This window comes from Epargyreus clarus, unplaced genomic scaffold (genome assembly GCF_041222505.1).
Source record: "Epargyreus clarus isolate Ecla_fem2 unplaced genomic scaffold, WU_Ecla_fem_2.2 ptg000034l, whole genome shotgun sequence".
Taxonomy (NCBI): Eukaryota; Metazoa; Arthropoda; class Insecta; order Lepidoptera; family Hesperiidae; genus Epargyreus; species Epargyreus clarus.
This window is the reverse complement of record NW_027332239.1, coordinates 2,659,864-2,678,005: the sequence shown is the minus strand read 5'-3', so window position 1 is coordinate 2,678,005 and position 18,142 is coordinate 2,659,864. Positions and strand designations below refer to the sequence as shown.

The following is an 18,142-nucleotide window of genomic DNA, read 5'->3' as shown; positions in this document are numbered from 1 at the left end:
AGAAAATTGTTCTATAAAAATAACTTTTAAGCCTTACGCCTAACTATTAACAGGCTTACATTGGTCTTTTAGGCCCTACCGCCCATATTATCCGCATTTAAAGCAATTTTTAGTAAATCCTAAGTCCTAGAAAGCTCTAAATCGTTTTAAATAATATTTTGAGATACATTTGTAAATATGTTATATAATGAAACATTATGCTATCATTAACTTGGTCTGGCGACGAACCCGGACCACAGTAAAGGTATGGATCTTATACTGTGCCCGGACGGTCACAAAAACTCCATTTGTTCACCTGCCGCCTTCCATTTGATCTCGAACTCATGAGAATGGTCTCAATGAACCGTTAAATGGCATGTTCAGAGAATGTGTCAAAAAGAATCAGTATAGCCCAAAATACTAACTACTCGCCGTAGGACATTCATATATTCTCAATGAGCCACTTAGTATTCATTTGTATGTAAGGATTCCTTTGAACCCATATTGACCACAATCCCAAACTAATCGTCACGCTATCTAGGTTTTAATGAATAATGTAAAATACATACAGCATTTATTATTATGCACAACATCATTTTCTTATTTTAAGTTATTCAAATTACCTTTGTACAAGCATTCGCACAATGCGCGCGCATACAAACTTTCCAACGCATGCTCTTTACAACTTTTATTAAGCCCCGTAGGACGTAGTTTTGTATACTCTGTAGTCGTCGTAGTTCGTAGTCGCGACAAACATCTTGCCGCGTAAACGCGAAATTTTAGCGCGCCATGGTTTGTTTACTTTTAACATAAACAAAAGTGAAAAGTTAAAAAATAATTATGTGGGTGGATGTAAGCGGACGGGAAAGACAAAACTATTTAACGCAAACTAATGGATCTTTTATCCCTGGGTAAGTTATAAACTTACGGAAGTCAAATGTAGGGTAAAACTTAGGGCGCGGATTTATTATGACATAAAAGTTGATTAATGATAATGGCATTGTTGTTGCTAGCCTTTGCCTTGTCGCCCATAGAAAATATTTTTATCACGGGAAGTAGGACTTTTTATAGTTTTTAATTATAGAGAAGTTAATATGAAAAAATTGGATCCACGTATCCTTACAATTAAAAACATGTCAACAATAAAGAATTTTCATGTATTATCCTATTATCTTTCAAATTGTGTAATAAAGTCATTGTACTCTAACAATAACTCAATAAAAAATGTAAGTATGATCCCATTTCTCAATTCTCACGCAAAGGTCGAAGACCGATTTCAATTGATTTTTTTACTATTTTCCATAATACTTTTTAACTTATTTTTCTTCTACCTAAATACCTTTTAATATCACAGATTAAAATGTATGTTACAAACACGTACATTACATTATACCTGCCTAATTACATACCTGTTTAAATACAAGTGGTGAAAATAAAACGATAACAAATGTTTTGACTAGAAATAACTTTCTTGTGTTGTTAAAAAAGGGATATTAATAAAACATACAATAAATGTACCTATATCAAAATTAAATTATAACTTTTATCTATTTTTCTTACAATTAACTCACCTATATTAAGAGTTAGTAGATATATAAAGTTTGTTTGGTTGTTTTTATAAGTAAATAGCTCCGTTTTACCAGATATTTAGAATAAGCGTGTCAAACAAATATAGCTGAATAAATAAAATTAATTTGAATAGGAATTTCTCGGTTGGCTTACTCCCGAGACAGAGCGAACCACATTTGTAAGATATGTTCATTAATCACGCTAACTTCTCATTTATATCTTGTAGAAAAAATACATAAGCCGTAATAAATTTAAGAAATGTTGATGCAGTCTAATAACAACGCATGAACCTCAGAATAGGCGTTAATTTTCACAATTTTGGATGGTAAAAAATAATAAGATCTCTATATCAAATAGGCGCTTTAACTTCAAGGTTAAAATTTTATTGATTTAATAATGGCGGAACCTACCGTTATCAACCATTAGAATCCCAATGCTTAACACTGATTTCCTCTCATAATAATAAGGATTAGGCCATAGTTCACCATGCTGACTAGGCGCTAATTCTTAGGCTTTACCTTTAAGATTTTTTTAAGATCTCAGATATGCAGGTTTCCATACGGTATTTTCCTTCACAGTTATAGTTAAACACATTTTCTAATATGCACGCAATTAAAAAATCAGTGCCCAGCGGCGGAAAAATGCGTGCAGGACTCAAACCTGGGCACGCATTTTTTCACCCTGTATTGATAGATTCCGTTTCAAAGTACTGTAAACTGATTTTGTACCGCAGCATATAGAGCAACTTTGCAATCCTACAAGGTACATTTTAAACGTAGGCTAATATAAATACAAATTTAATTAAATTGCTCCTAAAATATCTTCTTAGCTAGTTAACAACAATACGAATTTCAACTTTGTAATTTACGAAAAACTTATCACGTCTTTAAAAACAACTTAAACAATAGACAATATTAAATGCCTTATGTTTTCTAAACTAGCCGTTAAACTTAAGTCAAATAAAAAAAACAAACAGAAATACCTACAAGTATTGCCATAGTTTAGGTGTAAAATGCTGTCCTGCCTACGCTTCTTTTATTAATATTTAAACATTGCTAATGGATATTTATATACCCTACAGTTATGTGTTGTATGGAAAGTAAGAAAATAATAGGAATAATATGTATAATAGTTACCTATCTTGATTGTTTCCAACATCCCTAATGTTAGTAACGTACTTTCTAAGACCTAAGTAACCTTAGGAAAACTGCTTATTGAGTTTGATAACTCCAACTCAATAAGCAATCTTCGGAGAGGTCATGTGAGATAAATTATGTGGAGAAACAAAGTTACGGGTTTATTTTAACTTTCTGGACGAATAGTCTTCATGAACTAAGTACTTAGGTACGCTAATATTAAATGAAGGCTGTGATTTATAAAAAGAATCATATACCTAATGTTCTTTTTTTTTTATTTTTGTATCCCATAAGGTAGAAGTATTATTTTAGGGTAGGTTTACAATCTTCACACTGCCTGTTCCATCAATGCCACATGCACTGCTGCAAAGATGCATTGTTTTGAAGTTAAATGAAAAGCATACATAGCCGATATTGATAATTTATTAATCATTATTATTAATGAAAAAAGTTACAATATACGTTCCCAGTCTCACAAAATCGATAGGATCGAAGACTGTGGTCTCCAGCAATCCGCTCACGAGAAATAAACAACATCTTGGTATGTTCGCTGTAAATGCCAGGTGCTATTGAATTGCAAAAATAATTTTACATTGTTGGTTGGTTGGTTGTTGGTTATTGGTTGGTATTTTATGTGCATTTAATCTAATTTGCCATAACTGGATAATTATCTCTGTCTACAACAGGGAACGAGAGGCCTAGAGCACTCTCCACTTATTTAAAAGTATTTCAGGTTTTGTTTGCTTTATTTTATTTACTTTTTTGTCACGCCAAACAAGTAAATAAGTTAAATTAAATTATTATTAACTTTACACGCACAGATATTGCGTTTACACGCACAGATTGCATTAGACAGGAAAAAAGTAAATTGGCTCACGAAACCGTTGTCGTGCCGTATAAAAAGTTTATCATTGTCAGAAACATTCATTTTAATTTTACGATGGTTATTATAGTAATAATGTCCGGAACATAACATTATTACATCAACCTTGACGTAACAAATCGTAACAGCCTAGTCATCTTGATCTACGGAATACCGCAATTTTCATTCATAGTAAGTAATAGCATCCATTGCTGAAACGTGGACAAATGATTAATGCTGTCCTTTTCCTTTTTGTAATCTTTAAACGAGATGGAAATAATGTTCAGCCGTGAGATGCGTCCGCTTATTATCTACCTACGTGGCAATAAAGTTTGAATATGAACTAGTTCTGTGTCTACAGTACTATATGGTAAATACTAAATGGAGCTAGTTTTAAGTAAGACAAAGTAAATAGAAGTCTTGCCTACACACAAAAGAGAATAAACGGCTATAGGTATTATTACGTAGGTACCTACTTTAAGAGACCCAACTATATCTTATTAGACATGTAGGTATTAGACCTCTACTTTGCATTGTGGCCTAAATAACATTTACATAAAAGAAATGGAAACCTCACGTCAGTTCAATTTCTTCCGACATTTCCTACTATATTTTAATACCTGCCTAGATATTAAAATATAGTTCAAAAAATAAAAACACGCTTTTATGATAAAATCAACTAAAAAGTAGAAAATAATTTTCAATCTAAGAATCAATTAAGGAACAGCAAATAGTATAATTGTGACAAAAGCGTGGGGTGCTCCATTTATCAGGTTCGAAAAGCGCCTGAATTAAACTGAACGTTCAAAGTGGATAGAAATCGGGTTCACAGATTCCGTTACTCTGTTACGTACATACATACATACGTACATACAACCCAAGCTAATAAAAGTGTGTTAAAAACACATTTAACCCAAGTCTCATTATATAGCTCGATCTAGCGCCACCGACAACGTATAAGATAATAATAAAAAGTTATTAAAAACTACAATCTTAAAACGCTCAGAAAGTTATCACTGCGATACTAATCGTTTCACAGAAAACACATTTCAAAGAAGTTAGCTCAACTTTATGGCAAAGAAAGTAGCTTACAAACAAAACAAGTTGGGCGAGGTATCCCGGAAATGATATTTTCCCCGCTGACTCGCTGTTACAAGAATGAAAGATGGGGAATTCGATATCGCTTTATACTTACAATACATTTTCCTAATCTACGTAGCTAAAGCATTGGCAGACTTACATTAATGGACTTCGGACATGGGAGTAGCTATGCCTTAGTCGAGGTCGGCGAAAAAAGTCAACTAGTCTCTGATTTTTTTATCATTCTACATTATGCGAGAAGAACCAACCTTCCCCTATATACGTCCATGACTTTGGATCTACGTTCAATATGTCCAATGTGAAAAAGCTACAAGACGTAGAAAGTCCTACAAGGGCAGACCAGTTGTGATATGCTGGAGCGAACAGACCGTAGATTTAATAATGTCATTTGTAATCCAATACTTATGTATTGTATTGCTTCATATTAGGTTTACAATTTTTTTTTATTAAGTGTATTGTAATACTAACAGTAATATTTTCTTATTCGATATTATTTCCAAATTCAAAGTTAAACTTTAATTAAATCCAGAGTGTAATCATAACATAGCATAAATGGGTAGTTAGGTACTACATCTAAAAACTAAATAAACTCAGCCGAAAGAAAATTACTATGAACATGAATTAAAACTATTTCACCAAAATTGCTTGCTTTTTGAATGAGTTTGAAAAACTTTGTGCAATTGCCTCTTAGTGTAATTCTGTAATCGAGATAAGCGCCAGCCAGTCCAGCCATTTGGTCAACCGGGAACTTGATTAAGAGGCTGGTTAAATGCCTAAAATGGTATAAGTAGTGCCAACATCTTGCTAGTAGCATAATGCGATGATGTCTTATACGTATAGGATGCTTCCTATACGTATAAGACATCATCGCATTATAAGTGTAAAACCATTAGGCATCTCACCATCATCACATACAACATCATTCGACTGTAATTAATTAAGCCGGTACGTTGATGACAGCAATTATACTATGGAAGATACAATTGAAGGAACGTGGTCGTTCGCTATTGCTGACTGTTACTGCATCGAAAAGAGACCCTTGTCATTCTAAAATCTATTTGAACAGTCGGAATTTTGCAAAGACAATATGGAAGTCTGTAACCCCTATCGCAGTCAATTCCATTAAAAAGACGTGTTATCCAAAACAATTAACAAGTTATTTGATGTAACACTCTAATCGCGAATCCTAAACAGAAACAACTTAATCTACTGCTGATTTCTGCCAGTGCACAAAGTTTAATATCGATTGACAGCGCCCATTACAAAGAGTGTCAAGGGCCTCGTCAACGAAAGCACACCCCACAATTAAGATAAGAAGTTTTGAATAAAATTATTTAAGTAAGCGTAGGTATAGGTAACCTTGAATAACAGCCAGCAAGTTTTAGTCAGACTATTTTTATGTGTATATTTAACGTTTACCGTAGTTTTTTTAATGATTACCCGAGAATTTTAGATGTACATAGAGAATAATACACATCGCTACCTCTAAATTTGGCTATTTTCGACTAAACGCTCTGTCAAATTCAATGGAACTCATTTCAAAACGACACCGACCTGCCGCGAAGCCATGAAACTTACTACTTACCTCAATAATTGCAGTTATTTTCATAATACTTACATAGATTTTATTTATTCGTAGATTTGTTTGGTATCTAATGAGAATTTAGGCAGATACTCTTTACAAGACAGGTAGGTACGCTTCCCGCGGCCATCTCGTAGTGAAAGCGATGGGCTAGAATTAAGACAGTAAACAATAGGCGTCCGTTCATCTAGAAGATAGTGAAAACTAACTTAAAATCTCTCGATTGTTCTCACGAGCTCGATTCGCTTCGATTCTCCCGCGCCTTGCAAACTTGCTGGCCATGACAGGAATGCGTAACGATGCAAGGGAATATCGCCCTTATTACTAGATTATCAAACTTGATAGTTACACATTATAGATCAATGTTATAATCGGCCTATAAGGTCATTAGCTATTGTTAATTTGTACCGATCGAAGTAATTGAGATGGTAGAACGTTTGACACGATGTATTGGCGTGTATAATTTGTTTCAGACTTCAGTGACGATAGATGCAGACCAAACGAGTTTTTCGACCTCAGGCAGCATTCTCATCTTAGGCATCTGGAGTTAATTACAGATGCCCATGTCTATGGGCAACAGTAGCCACTTATATTATATAAAAAAAAAAAAAAAACTTACCATCAGATGAACAGCATGACCATTTGTTATTTCTATGTAATACAGTTCATTTTGTTACAAATTATCAAAAAGAATGCCAATGAATTAATCCATTACATTTTTATATTTTTTTATTGTCTCCACAATTTGGATTGTCTCCACTTACGTAGAAAGCACAGGTAGGCACAGCTGTTTGCTCTTTTTGAATATCTTATGATTATGACGCTTGTATGAGCCTTGAGCCTTTTAATTTTATAGTCGCTCAACCTTGGCAACAAATTCATGACGATCGATTATTTGGTCGACAAAACTTCTAATAAAAAGTTGGCTACGCAAGCTCTCCACGCAAAAGAATCATTGAATAATTTTGGTGACTTGAATAAAGTAAGCACCTACCTCAAGCTTACTAATAATATAGGTTTTTTAAATGGACCTAAATAATAAATATCTATTTATAAGTAGAGAAAGCGTAATGATATACGTTTCGGCCTTCTATTTTAAAGGTCTGGATTAAAATCCTAGGTCTTCACTTCACACTTCCAATTTATAGATATGATTATGAATCGGAAAGAACTACAATTTGGACAAAACCACATACCTAATATCCTCTATAATATCTTCCCACCTGTGCTTCCCAATACCTAAAGTTTCTCATTCAGGTTTCCAGAAAATTTGTGCCGACCGATAACCAGCAATCGATTGACTTTGATGCATCCAGAACGCCACAATATTGCACTACTTACTAAAATGTATTTTGCTTTCAATTACCATACAATTCTTGCTAAAACTACCCGTAGATACTCTAGTCTAGACCTACTAGATACCGTAGACCGTAGGTACTATAAGTGATTGATAGATTTCATGCTAAGAATTCGTATCGCACAAAACAAGCGCTGAACCTAGTAGCAATTTTTCTCGGCCTGAAAAAGATGGCAGCAAGTTAAGAATAAATCGTTTCCATAAAACTTTTGATGAGTAACGTTTATCAACATTTCAATGTTATACTTAAGTTTATCTGGAAAAAAGTACCTACAAGACGAGGAAAGATATTTTTTAGATAAATCGTTACATAACCGCCATATTTATAGGTACATCGTCATTGACTAATTTGTAACTGGAAAAGTAGTGAGCCTTAGAGCTTTACTGCGGATAAAAACAATTTGGTAACACACTCATACTTACAATGCACCAAAAAATGCTTGTGGAACACTGTGAACTTCTGCTCCTAATTCAATCCATCGAATCCAAGACCAGCATGGCATAGCATAGTTGGAAGGTACTACTCATTCGATGAAATGAGCTGAATTAGAAACGGAACATAACAAAACACTATTAAAATAAAGTTCAAAACTCAATTCCTCTATTTTCAGCATTATCAAGGAGCCCTAAACGTTAATTCACCAGTCAAAGTTTCGAAGCATCAATTCGTAGTAAATCGTTCCTTCGCCAAACTTCAAGGAACTATCATACTTAAGTAGTGCTTAAATTAAATTTTACATGGCATCATGCCAAAGTCCAAATAAAGCACTATCTATCTATACAAGAATTTAATTTTAATTTGATATCAATCTACCTTTTGTTTTCCTTTTATAATATGATAGAAACATTAATTTGCAGTTCATGATTAAGTAATACAATCAATTATTCAATTAAATTTATTGACAATTATTATACAATCGATGCAGCTTTTTTTTATAATATAGGAGTAGCAGACGAGCATGCAGTCCACCTAATGGTAAGTGGCTACTGCCGCCCATGGACATCTGTAATCCACCCCCGATAGGATTAAATATTCCTACCTGAGGTCGGCCACAGATGCGCTACCCCTGAGGACTAAGCTGAAACGCCTCGGAAAAGTCTGTCTCCCTTACCACACCCTTCAAAACGGAACACAGCAGCGCCTAACACTGCTGTTATTATGTTAGTTTGGCGGTGGTGCCGCCGGAGTCGAACCACAAAGGATTCTACCACCTTCAAATATTAATAATAATTAGCTATTAATTAAAACAATTATAATCGTAATAGAATTAGATAGGCGATAGATTTCTTCGTCTCCGACAAAACTCTCGTAATTGAGCCCTAGTTAGACTGTTAACGAGGGTTCAAGTACTTGGAATACTTAAATATCTTTTGTATAGTTTTATCCACCCTTTCCCGTAATAAACAAAGGTCAACATCCTTTAAACCCTGTTTTCATTGAATTAACGTCTACTTCGGATTACCTTTTCTACGACTTCGTTGTCTTCGTATTTTCTTCAAGTTACAATTTACCATAATGAAACCCGTTAAGCTGCGTAAGGGTATCTTTGAATTATCAGGTGTAAATTGACAGTCAGATTATAAATATTTTCAAACGTAATTTAACGATAGTCCCATTTTATTTACATTGTTACTTGACCCTTTTAATTTTTTTATTAATCAAACAAGCAATTATCTAACAATATATTGTTCTTTGTTATATAAATCATAATTAAGCTATCCATAACGCGCCTTCAGCACTATCTGGATCTAATTTCAGATTGGATCCTATTTCAAAAACAGTTTTACTGATAGATATCGAATTCGCGGCGTATTTGCGCCTAGTTCAATATCTTTCTGCAATCTCATACGGTTATGGCGTTATCAACGCGGCGGTAGGGCGGCTCGGTGCCAGGCACACTGCTATCTAAGCTTACGTATTACTGGGTAGGCTTGTTTCAGACAGCGCATTTCGGCTGCGTATATAAATACTTATGGCCTTTATAATTACTTGGTGCTTTATAGCATGATTATTTCGAAAGTACTTAATTGCTTTGTTATTGTTCAGGTAATCGCATAGTTTTAGTAGTAGTAGGCTTCCGTGTAGCTTTGTATCAGGTACCATAATGTTACTGCCTACGTTAAACTTAGCTAGTAACTAAAGTTGTATGTGTTTAATTTAGAATTTTAATGGTAATATTTTACTACTTCAGATTATATTCGAACGCATGAAGAATACCTGAGGTTGGTCAGAAAATAATGCAATCAGTATGAATTCAGTATACACATCGACCATTTTATACGAACCAAACCGCTACATGCGTTTTACGCCTATGCCCAGTCACCTATATTTTATACAGAAATAGGCCGCATGTTCGTGATTTGTACCCATTTGTCCGCATTTGCTAACTTGATGTTTTTCTCCATAAAGTTTTAGCGAGTTCAATAGCTAGCAATTTAAACAATGAACTAGTTATAACCAACTTGATGCCGTCAATTTCCTCAGGCACAATTAACCTTAGATCGTTTATCATTCTATTTCGAACTTAACCCTAGATATATTAACGTAGAGGAAGGTAAATGCTAGGTATTATTATACTCTTTGGGTAAATGATGGTAGACTACGGATTATCGTTAATTGTGTTGTGCCTATATGGTAGCTTTTAATAAATTTAAACTTTTAAGATCCGTCATATACCTACTTACCTAGTTTTTATTAGTCCAAATAAGTTATATTAGTTTCTGTTGAAATAAAACCCCATTTTTTATTTAAACCACCCCAGAACAGTGTACTGTATCTGATCGATAAACCTACAAACTGTGCACTACTACATAGTACAGTTAAAGTAAGAGTTTCCAAAACATTATCAATAACAACACACGTAATGACGATTGTGAGACCTGCGTGGGAAAGTGTTTCTTCCGCATTTGTTCGCCGCTGTCGGTTGGGTAACGATGTTGCTCCTGATTTTGATCTTCGCCTCAACAGGCAACGGTTTGGAATACTTCAGGAGATGCATGTTGCACCATGGCAAGTGTAAGTATCGTTTTATACGTTATATATGTACCTAGCTACCTACTTCAGCCGGTAGTAGGTAGATACCTAGCATTCGCATAAGTAATAAACTTTTAAACCTCGTTCCTGTACTCTCCATATGTCATAAATGTTTTACTGGAAAATGTATTATGCATATTATAATTTAAAATGAATGTCAAGATATATAGTTTATCATTTTCTACTCCCGAGCGCTAAAATTAAAACCATAACCACAGGTACTTACCTGTGGTAAAAATTGTGTGTGTGCTCATAGCATTCATAGACAGAGAGATATCCTGTATTGTCAATACACTTAGACCCCAGAAAAACACGAAATAAATTCATCATTTAGATGTCTACCTGAATGGAACCAAGAATGCCTACTCTAGATAGCCTCTCTCTTATATTTGACCTAGACGGCATGCATGTCTTTTTAATTCTAATGCAATGCACAGTTGTGTACATTTGCTAGTGTAACCTCATTATGCCACAGGTGTGCCCCACTGCCCGACAGGCATGCACCCCTACCACACACGGTGCGACAGAGACACCATGTCACAGCGGACATGTGACATGCTGCTAGTGTACAGTTTAGGTAATATATATACTTCTTTGATTTACTGTGAGTATATGCCTCAAGTAGCATCGATACTATGAACTCTTCCTATGGTTATACTTTTAACTGAGCGATGTATCTGTTTTTCGTTGTCCCGTTCAAATCATCTTGATTCAGAGATCGCGTCGAGGCAATCGCATTGGGCTGCCATTAGGTATACCTTTCTATTAATCAAGTGAAGAGATGGTTCTAAAATCACATACATACGCACCTACTTTGAACTAAGAACTCTTCTTATCACCACAAAAAACCGAACCATGGCAGAAACACAGCTGTAGTAAGGCAAACATAATAATATTGTCGTCGTCAAAACCGGGCAGCTTTTACTTACTTCGTATATAACATTTCCAGGTTACACCTGCGGATGGTCGCGGTGTGACTGCAACGGCGACATGGTCATGGACGAAGTGACCGGCCACTGCGTAGACCTCGACTCGTGCCCTAAAACTACTCATAAGGAACGGAAACGTGCCCAACGCAGGGCGGGAAGAAGGAAAGACCGAGTCAAGTTGAAGAAAAGGATACGATTCACTGAAGACGATATACCTGACATGAATTAACTTATTTACTCTTCTAGACTTAGGCGAAGTAATTAAATAGAGACGTAATAGTAGATATTACAGTTTTCCATAAAGACCAAAATAATATGTCTGTGTACTCAGAGGCAAAGGTCTTGAACTACATACCGATTGGGTCAGACAATTACACCAATGAAATCTATAAAATTAGTTTTAAAAGGTTATTTTGGTTACATTTGCTTTTAGGAGTATATTTGATTATCACGCTAATTTTTATTCCTCCCATTTATTCGTTTATGCAAAAAAGCTTTCTACAACACGAGAATACGTTTAAACCCAATAAAAATAAACGAAACTTTAATCAAAATAATACGCATGTATTATATTTTATAAATTATGTTTTGTTTGTGCTGATTATGCTGATGAAATAAAATGTTCACCACAAACGTGTTGTTATTACGTGCTTATTCACTTTATGAATTGGATACAGTTTTAACGGAAAATTCTGTTCCTACGTAGTCATTTTGTAGGTCCCAATTACTCTGCCACAATGACCTCATAAATAATGTTAGTACTTACTTTTCAAATCGATTCACTAAGCCCCAGTGTGAACCCAGTGTGTAATTCAACACAACTACCCCTTAAATGAATTTTTAATACCACATTTCGCAGACATTTACACAACACTGCATATAATAAGTAACCAAGTATGAAAACAATATTTGGACTCGAAGTTATTTTAACAACCATTGCAAACACTAACCTTTGCAAACATGATAGTTAATTGAAATAAAAATCATAATGAATTTAGTATTAGGGGTAACTCAGATGTTGAGTAAGCAGAATGTTAGTATTTTTAACCCTGACAAGGGCTAGGGGGAGGCCCTTGCCCTTGTCAGCGAAAGTAAGCAAATCTACCCCATTCCCCTGTGCTTACATAACTTAAGATTAAAATTAGAACCTTTTTGTAATAATAAATATTGCTCACGTAACTACTCTTCAGGAAAATATAAGCAAATAAAATCTCTTTGGTGCTTATATTTTAATATTACTACGCCGATCTTAATAAGGCTAGAGAAATAGATTAAAAAATCGGAGTACCTACGCAGTTTTATTTTTTCAAGTCGTTTATCGCTTCATCTGTTGAACCATAACAGTTCAAATTTTCACAATGCATTTACGCAGTGGGTGTTATATTGACAAATAGTGAATATACAAAATAATGAAAATTTCGGTGGTATGCAACACTCGTGTGCGAATTCCAATTGCACTTGGCCAATTATTTAAGCAAGTTCTTAGCTAAATAATAATCATTAACTCATTACTGTTCCATTGCTGGAGACGGATCCACTCGCAGAGTAAGTGAGGTTTAAACCATCATCCATCACGATGGCTTACCTACGTCTACAAAAGACCACTCATAAATCGCAATTAGCCATTTAAAAAAATTGTGAATACAAATTGATGTGCTTGCAAACAAGCTCATACTGTAGCATTATATAACCAAGAAGTCTGTCAGAAAACAAAACAAAAAACAACAATGTATTCTCAAGAAAAAGAATCGTGTTTCTACTACACACATGGAAAATAGTCTTCGACGTTTTTACTGCGTTATCGATACAACTCTATTTGAAAAATGACGTGCAAGTTTTTTTAATATCATTGTTGCAAGGAATGCTTTTGTCGACAGTATAGTTTCTTTCTTTCAACACACCAGACAGATTTCGTAGACTGATTTATATCGTCGCATTCTTTCACAAGTTCAGTGATAAGATGAGAACTACCTACCTTCTAACTACTTATCTTCTATTTTTGATGAACCCTCATTCAACAAGTACCCATTTGTTATAGAGTTTTTACAGGACCCATTCCTACCTCCCAAAAATAGCGTACCTGTCTCTGATACTTTCCCGTATGTTTCCACAACAATGGGTCGATTTCGAATCAGTCGTAACATGAGGTAATTGTCAGTTCATTATCGCAACATGATGCAGTGGATCTTGCTCGTGCTATGCACCATCAAAGTTATCGACACGATGTACTACGCTAGAGTGGGTAATCCAGGTTGCTTAATGTATAATAAAACGTGTAAGTAATTTAAATTAATACCTACATAAAAGCTGCATAGTTCATACTTTGGATTTCAAAACATCACATGAGCAATGGGCACCTGTTAATACATACAAAATTTCCACATAATATTTCAACCGTATTCTCATTTGCTATTGTTAAATATTTACAAAGTTGTTTGAATGTTTCCAGGTGTAGACGAATGTCCCGAACACATGCATCGTGTAAACAGCGAATGTCGTCCTACACCGTCGCAGCGCACTTGCGACGAACCAGTCGCACTCTCTATGGGCATAATTTGCGACTGGTCGCGTTGCGATTGCGACTTCCCCTTCGTGCTACATTTGCCGTCGGGTTATTGCTTCGTCTACGAAGATTGTCCGTGATTCGATAACATCGTTAATATCGAATTTACCCCAATAAGTGTATGCTCTGAGCATGTAGGCGAAAAAATTCAGATACGTTTTACACGCTTCAATATCTTCATGAAAATAAAATTTGTACGACAAGATTGAATTTTAATTTTTCCCACGGTGAAATATTTTGTATTAGATTGAGCTGATTTATTGTAAACACAAATTAAATTCACAACATGGTAACGGAATAGATCATAGACTTAGATTTTTTTCGCTACGCTATATATCTATGGAATAGATAGACCATATTGGTAGTGCAAAAGTAAATGATACACTGGCAAAAATATTTCAGTCTAACCTATTTTAAAGTATACTGAGTTACTACTTACTGTGTTACTGTGGAGCATAACGTAAAAAAATCTGGGATCGTTTATAGTATGGAGCATAGATTAGTAAAGAGTACTCACTCCTAACAAGAAAATGTAACCAGTTTTGACAATTGAAATTGTCACCGTCATCTATTTTCGTGTTTGTAAAATATTTTAAAAATGTAGTTTTTAGATCATTTACGAATGGAGCGATACTTCTCCGCACTTTTTCTTCAATTTCGTGTTGTGCACCACTTAACTGCACATGTCGGCATTGTTATGCGTAAATTACACCATGACAGCCATTTAAGCAGTTTAATGGCTTCCTTCAATTACAAGGCAGTGACATATCTATACTTATCTATGGTATGGAGACAAACAATTCGCTTAGGGTTCATTAAGACAAAATGCTTTCATGGCAATACTTAGTTATAAATACCCGTAATACGATTCAATCCCAAATAGTATAAAATGTCATTGATCCTAAATAACAAAAGACATGATGTCGAAGACACTCAGTGACATCAACATATTCTGAGGAGATATTCTATTATTACTGAACGGTAGACAATTCTATTGTTCTAGCTACACCGGTCATTGTCCACTGCTCAAATTTCGTTTCGGAAAATGCTACGGCGACAACACCCGTCAAATACTGAGAGAGATACGTTCCAAAGGACTCTTCAAGTAAGATTCTTAATCTTTTTCCCGATGATAAAAACGAACCGATGAGAAAGAAACTTCTGGAAAGTTTCTTTCCCATCTGAATTTGGGGAAGAAACCTAAGATTACAATCTAGGTATTAACTTTCGTAGACATCATCACTAAAACGATTTTGCACATCCAGTCTTAATAAAACAATGAACATTGCCTACTGGCACATGTGGCGATCTAGTACTTAAATCCAAATTTTACTAGAATACTTCTGGCTACCTTGGTTTCATACTCAAAATTGCAAAATCACATATGGCAAATAATTTAATTTTGCTGGAGACGCAATTCATTAAATCAAAGTGTACACTCTATCACACTAATCTTTTTAAAAATTCCAGTAAACCGCTAGAGTATCGACCAGGCGACAACTATGAGATCAACAATATGCCTAGGCGCGACACTCCGATGCGAGATGTCTACGACGGCACTCGACACCGACAGACGGCCTACATGACCGGATACACTGGATACGTGCCTGGGATGAATTTCAGGTTCACAAGAGATATATTAAACAAGTTCTTAGAAGGATATAAAATATTACTAATAGACTAGAATATACCGAGATACATACGAAATATTATGTATCTTATGCATGTGATCTACTGAGCAAAAAGAATCCACTTTGCACAAGTTACATATTTTAATTCCCGGACACTTTTAACATAAACACTCTTCCCGAAACTGATGCCATTACCGGTATAGACAACAAAATAATATTAAAACAATACATATATGCATCTGGATTAGATAACATTTTTTAAATCCATTGAAATCGGTCACACCTGAATAAAATCATAGGACATCAATTGCCAATAATCTCTTCTATCTAGAGCCTGTCCCGACCATACCCTATATTTAATTTAGTAAAGTTTTCAATGAAACTTCCGGGCCCACCCCACACATTCGATTTGTATGTGAAAAACGATTTGCCCTTGATAACGCGGTAACTTCGACCTTCGGATTACAAAGCTTTAACAAGTTTTATTATTGTTGCTCATGTCCGTCATGAATTTTTATTCACGTTGAAGCATAAACATAATAAACTTTATCATTGTGTTGAAGAAAATACGTACCAAATCTAAATATATATAACTCAAAGGTGACTGACTGACATGGTGATCTATCAACGCACAGCCCAAACCACTGGACGGATCGGGCTGAAATTTGGCATGCAGGTAGATGTTATGACGTAGGGATCTGCTAAGAAAGGATTTTGATCAATTCTACCCCCAAGGGGATAACATAGGGGATGAAAATATTACTTCGTAACGCGAGCGAAGCCGCGGGCAAAAGCTCGTACAATATAAAAATGCCTGCTTTGCAAACCTTATTTCATATTATTTAATTATAAAAACTGTTAAGAAGTGCCAACTTGTACTTACCAATAGATGAACCAGAATTCTTCAATAGGTTCTCAATAACTACCAAATTAATTATAAATCTGAATATTTTACAGATACGGAAAATCCTACGGCCGGGCCGCTGACGACTGCATGGCAGATTTTGCTGAAAACCAACGCGAACTAAGACGCAAAGTTGACTTGAACAGAAGCTACGTACGCTCCAGAAGTGCGCCTAAAATGGAAACCATACACTCCAGGGACGAGATTAGAAGGGATCTTAGCCGATTCCGGGAAATAAATAAGTACAAAGGTAACATAAATATTATTAAGATCTTTAAAAAGCATCTGACGATGGATAATAGAATTAATTTTTGTTTTGAAATAAATTACTTTCATACTATATCAGTTATTTAGCATAAACAATTTATTTTCAAGACTATATTTTTAAACAAATACTTGATGGTCAATTATTAGATTACATAGAGTTGCACAAGGTACTAACTTAGTGCCACTGCTATTCAAATGATTGTTGCAGAGAACACAATATCGCCAGAGTTTCCACCGATTGCTGGTTACACGGGACACATCCCTCGAATCAAGGGCTCCGAAGCATCCCTAAGTCAACGATATCATTGCGCTGCGAAACGAGGATTGGAACTCATAAAAATGGAAAGAGATAAAAGGAAAGAGTTGCACGAAGCCGATAGCAACATCAAATCCATTCTGAAGGACCACGACAAGAAATATTCATATTGGAACTGGGGATAGCATACAGGAAGAAGAATGTTCTTTACCAAGCGTCGGTGAACATTCTTCTGCTAATAAGTATTTGAAGAAAATCAGTATTATCTTCACTATTACTAACTATTGATTTATACAAAGGTCCTTAATAATGCAATTGTAGGAATTAGAATCTAATATGGATACTAAACTAAATTAAGCAATAATACAAGCTGTAATTAATAATTGGTAATTGAAGAATTTATAATTTAAATAAGTATTTGTTTAAAGCTCTTGAATTTTATAAAAAAACGACTGAACTTTTTATAAATTAGCATTCAAAGAGTATTTCAAAATACTTCTAATTTGGCAATGCGTCAAAATTGAAACTAAAGCAGACTCTATATTTACTTTACTGTAAATATTTGTATGACATGCTAACTCTGGGTACAATATGAAAATTTGTTTACATTTAGTCTGACTGCCCATTGGCCACTGAATTACTACTGAGTACCTTCAGCGACTATGTTGTCGTTATTGCGACTACGAAATGTTGTTTAGCGACTATTTAGTAGCTTATGCACCTATACATAGACAATCGACTGTTGACAGATTTTTCAAATAAAATAAAACATGTATCGTTCGTCGGTCGCTCAAACAACAACTTAAGACACCTGTGCTGTAACAGCATAGTAGCTCAAGCGACAAAAAGGTAGCTTATGCAACTATCGTTCACGAGTTAGCAATCAATGGGCGGTCAGCCTGATAATAGTCCGCGTAAAACTGCTAGTCCGCTCTGAATATATCGCCATAGCAAATTGTATGACCTGCTCGC

At 35.0% G+C, this 18,142-nt stretch overlaps 3 protein-coding genes across 3 annotated transcripts; all 3 read left to right on the top strand.

Annotated features, from left to right (window-relative positions):
• The first annotated feature begins 673 nt into the window (after positions 1 to 673).
• Positions 674 to 17,993, top strand: LOC140755844 (ciliary microtubule inner protein 2B). Its single transcript, XM_073091185.1, has 5 exons — positions 674 to 890; positions 15,116 to 15,217; positions 15,583 to 15,735; positions 16,701 to 16,897; positions 17,123 to 17,993. The coding sequence occupies exons 1-5, from the start codon at positions 820 to 822 to the stop codon at positions 17,353 to 17,355; spliced, it is 756 nt and encodes a 251-aa protein (XP_072947286.1). The 5' UTR covers positions 674 to 819; the 3' UTR covers positions 17,356 to 17,993.
• LOC140755845 (uncharacterized) lies at positions 10,357 to 12,195 on the top strand. Its single transcript, XM_073091186.1, has 3 exons — positions 10,357 to 10,602; positions 11,096 to 11,197; positions 11,570 to 12,195. The coding sequence occupies exons 1-3, from the start codon at positions 10,521 to 10,523 to the stop codon at positions 11,776 to 11,778; spliced, it is 393 nt and encodes a 130-aa protein (XP_072947287.1). The 5' UTR covers positions 10,357 to 10,520; the 3' UTR covers positions 11,779 to 12,195.
• LOC140755846 (uncharacterized) lies at positions 13,517 to 14,315 on the top strand. Its single transcript, XM_073091187.1, has 2 exons — positions 13,517 to 13,824; positions 13,999 to 14,315. The coding sequence occupies exons 1-2, from the start codon at positions 13,722 to 13,724 to the stop codon at positions 14,190 to 14,192; spliced, it is 297 nt and encodes a 98-aa protein (XP_072947288.1). The 5' UTR covers positions 13,517 to 13,721; the 3' UTR covers positions 14,193 to 14,315.
• Positions 17,994 to 18,142: the final 149 nt, after the last annotated feature.

Coding starts and splice junctions, on each gene's coding strand:
- LOC140755844 (XM_073091185.1), top strand. CDS start 820: ATGTGGGTGGATGTAAGCGGACGGGAAAGACAAAACTATTTAACGCAA. Junction 15,218..15,582: donor CGTTCCAAAGGACTCTTCAA/GTAAGATTCTTA, acceptor TAAAAATTCCAG/TAAACCGCTAGAGTATCGAC. Junction 16,898..17,122: donor GGAAATAAATAAGTACAAAG/GTAACATAAATA, acceptor TGATTGTTGCAG/AGAACACAATATCGCCAGAG.
- LOC140755845 (XM_073091186.1), top strand. CDS start 10,521: ATGTTGCTCCTGATTTTGATCTTCGCCTCAACAGGCAACGGTTTGGAA. Junction 10,603..11,095: donor CATGTTGCACCATGGCAAGT/GTAAGTATCGTT, acceptor ATTATGCCACAG/GTGTGCCCCACTGCCCGACA. Junction 11,198..11,569: donor GCTGCTAGTGTACAGTTTAG/GTAATATATATA, acceptor TAACATTTCCAG/GTTACACCTGCGGATGGTCG.
- LOC140755846 (XM_073091187.1), top strand. CDS start 13,722: ATGATGCAGTGGATCTTGCTCGTGCTATGCACCATCAAAGTTATCGAC. Junction 13,825..13,998: donor CTTAATGTATAATAAAACGT/GTAAGTAATTTA, acceptor GAATGTTTCCAG/GTGTAGACGAATGTCCCGAA.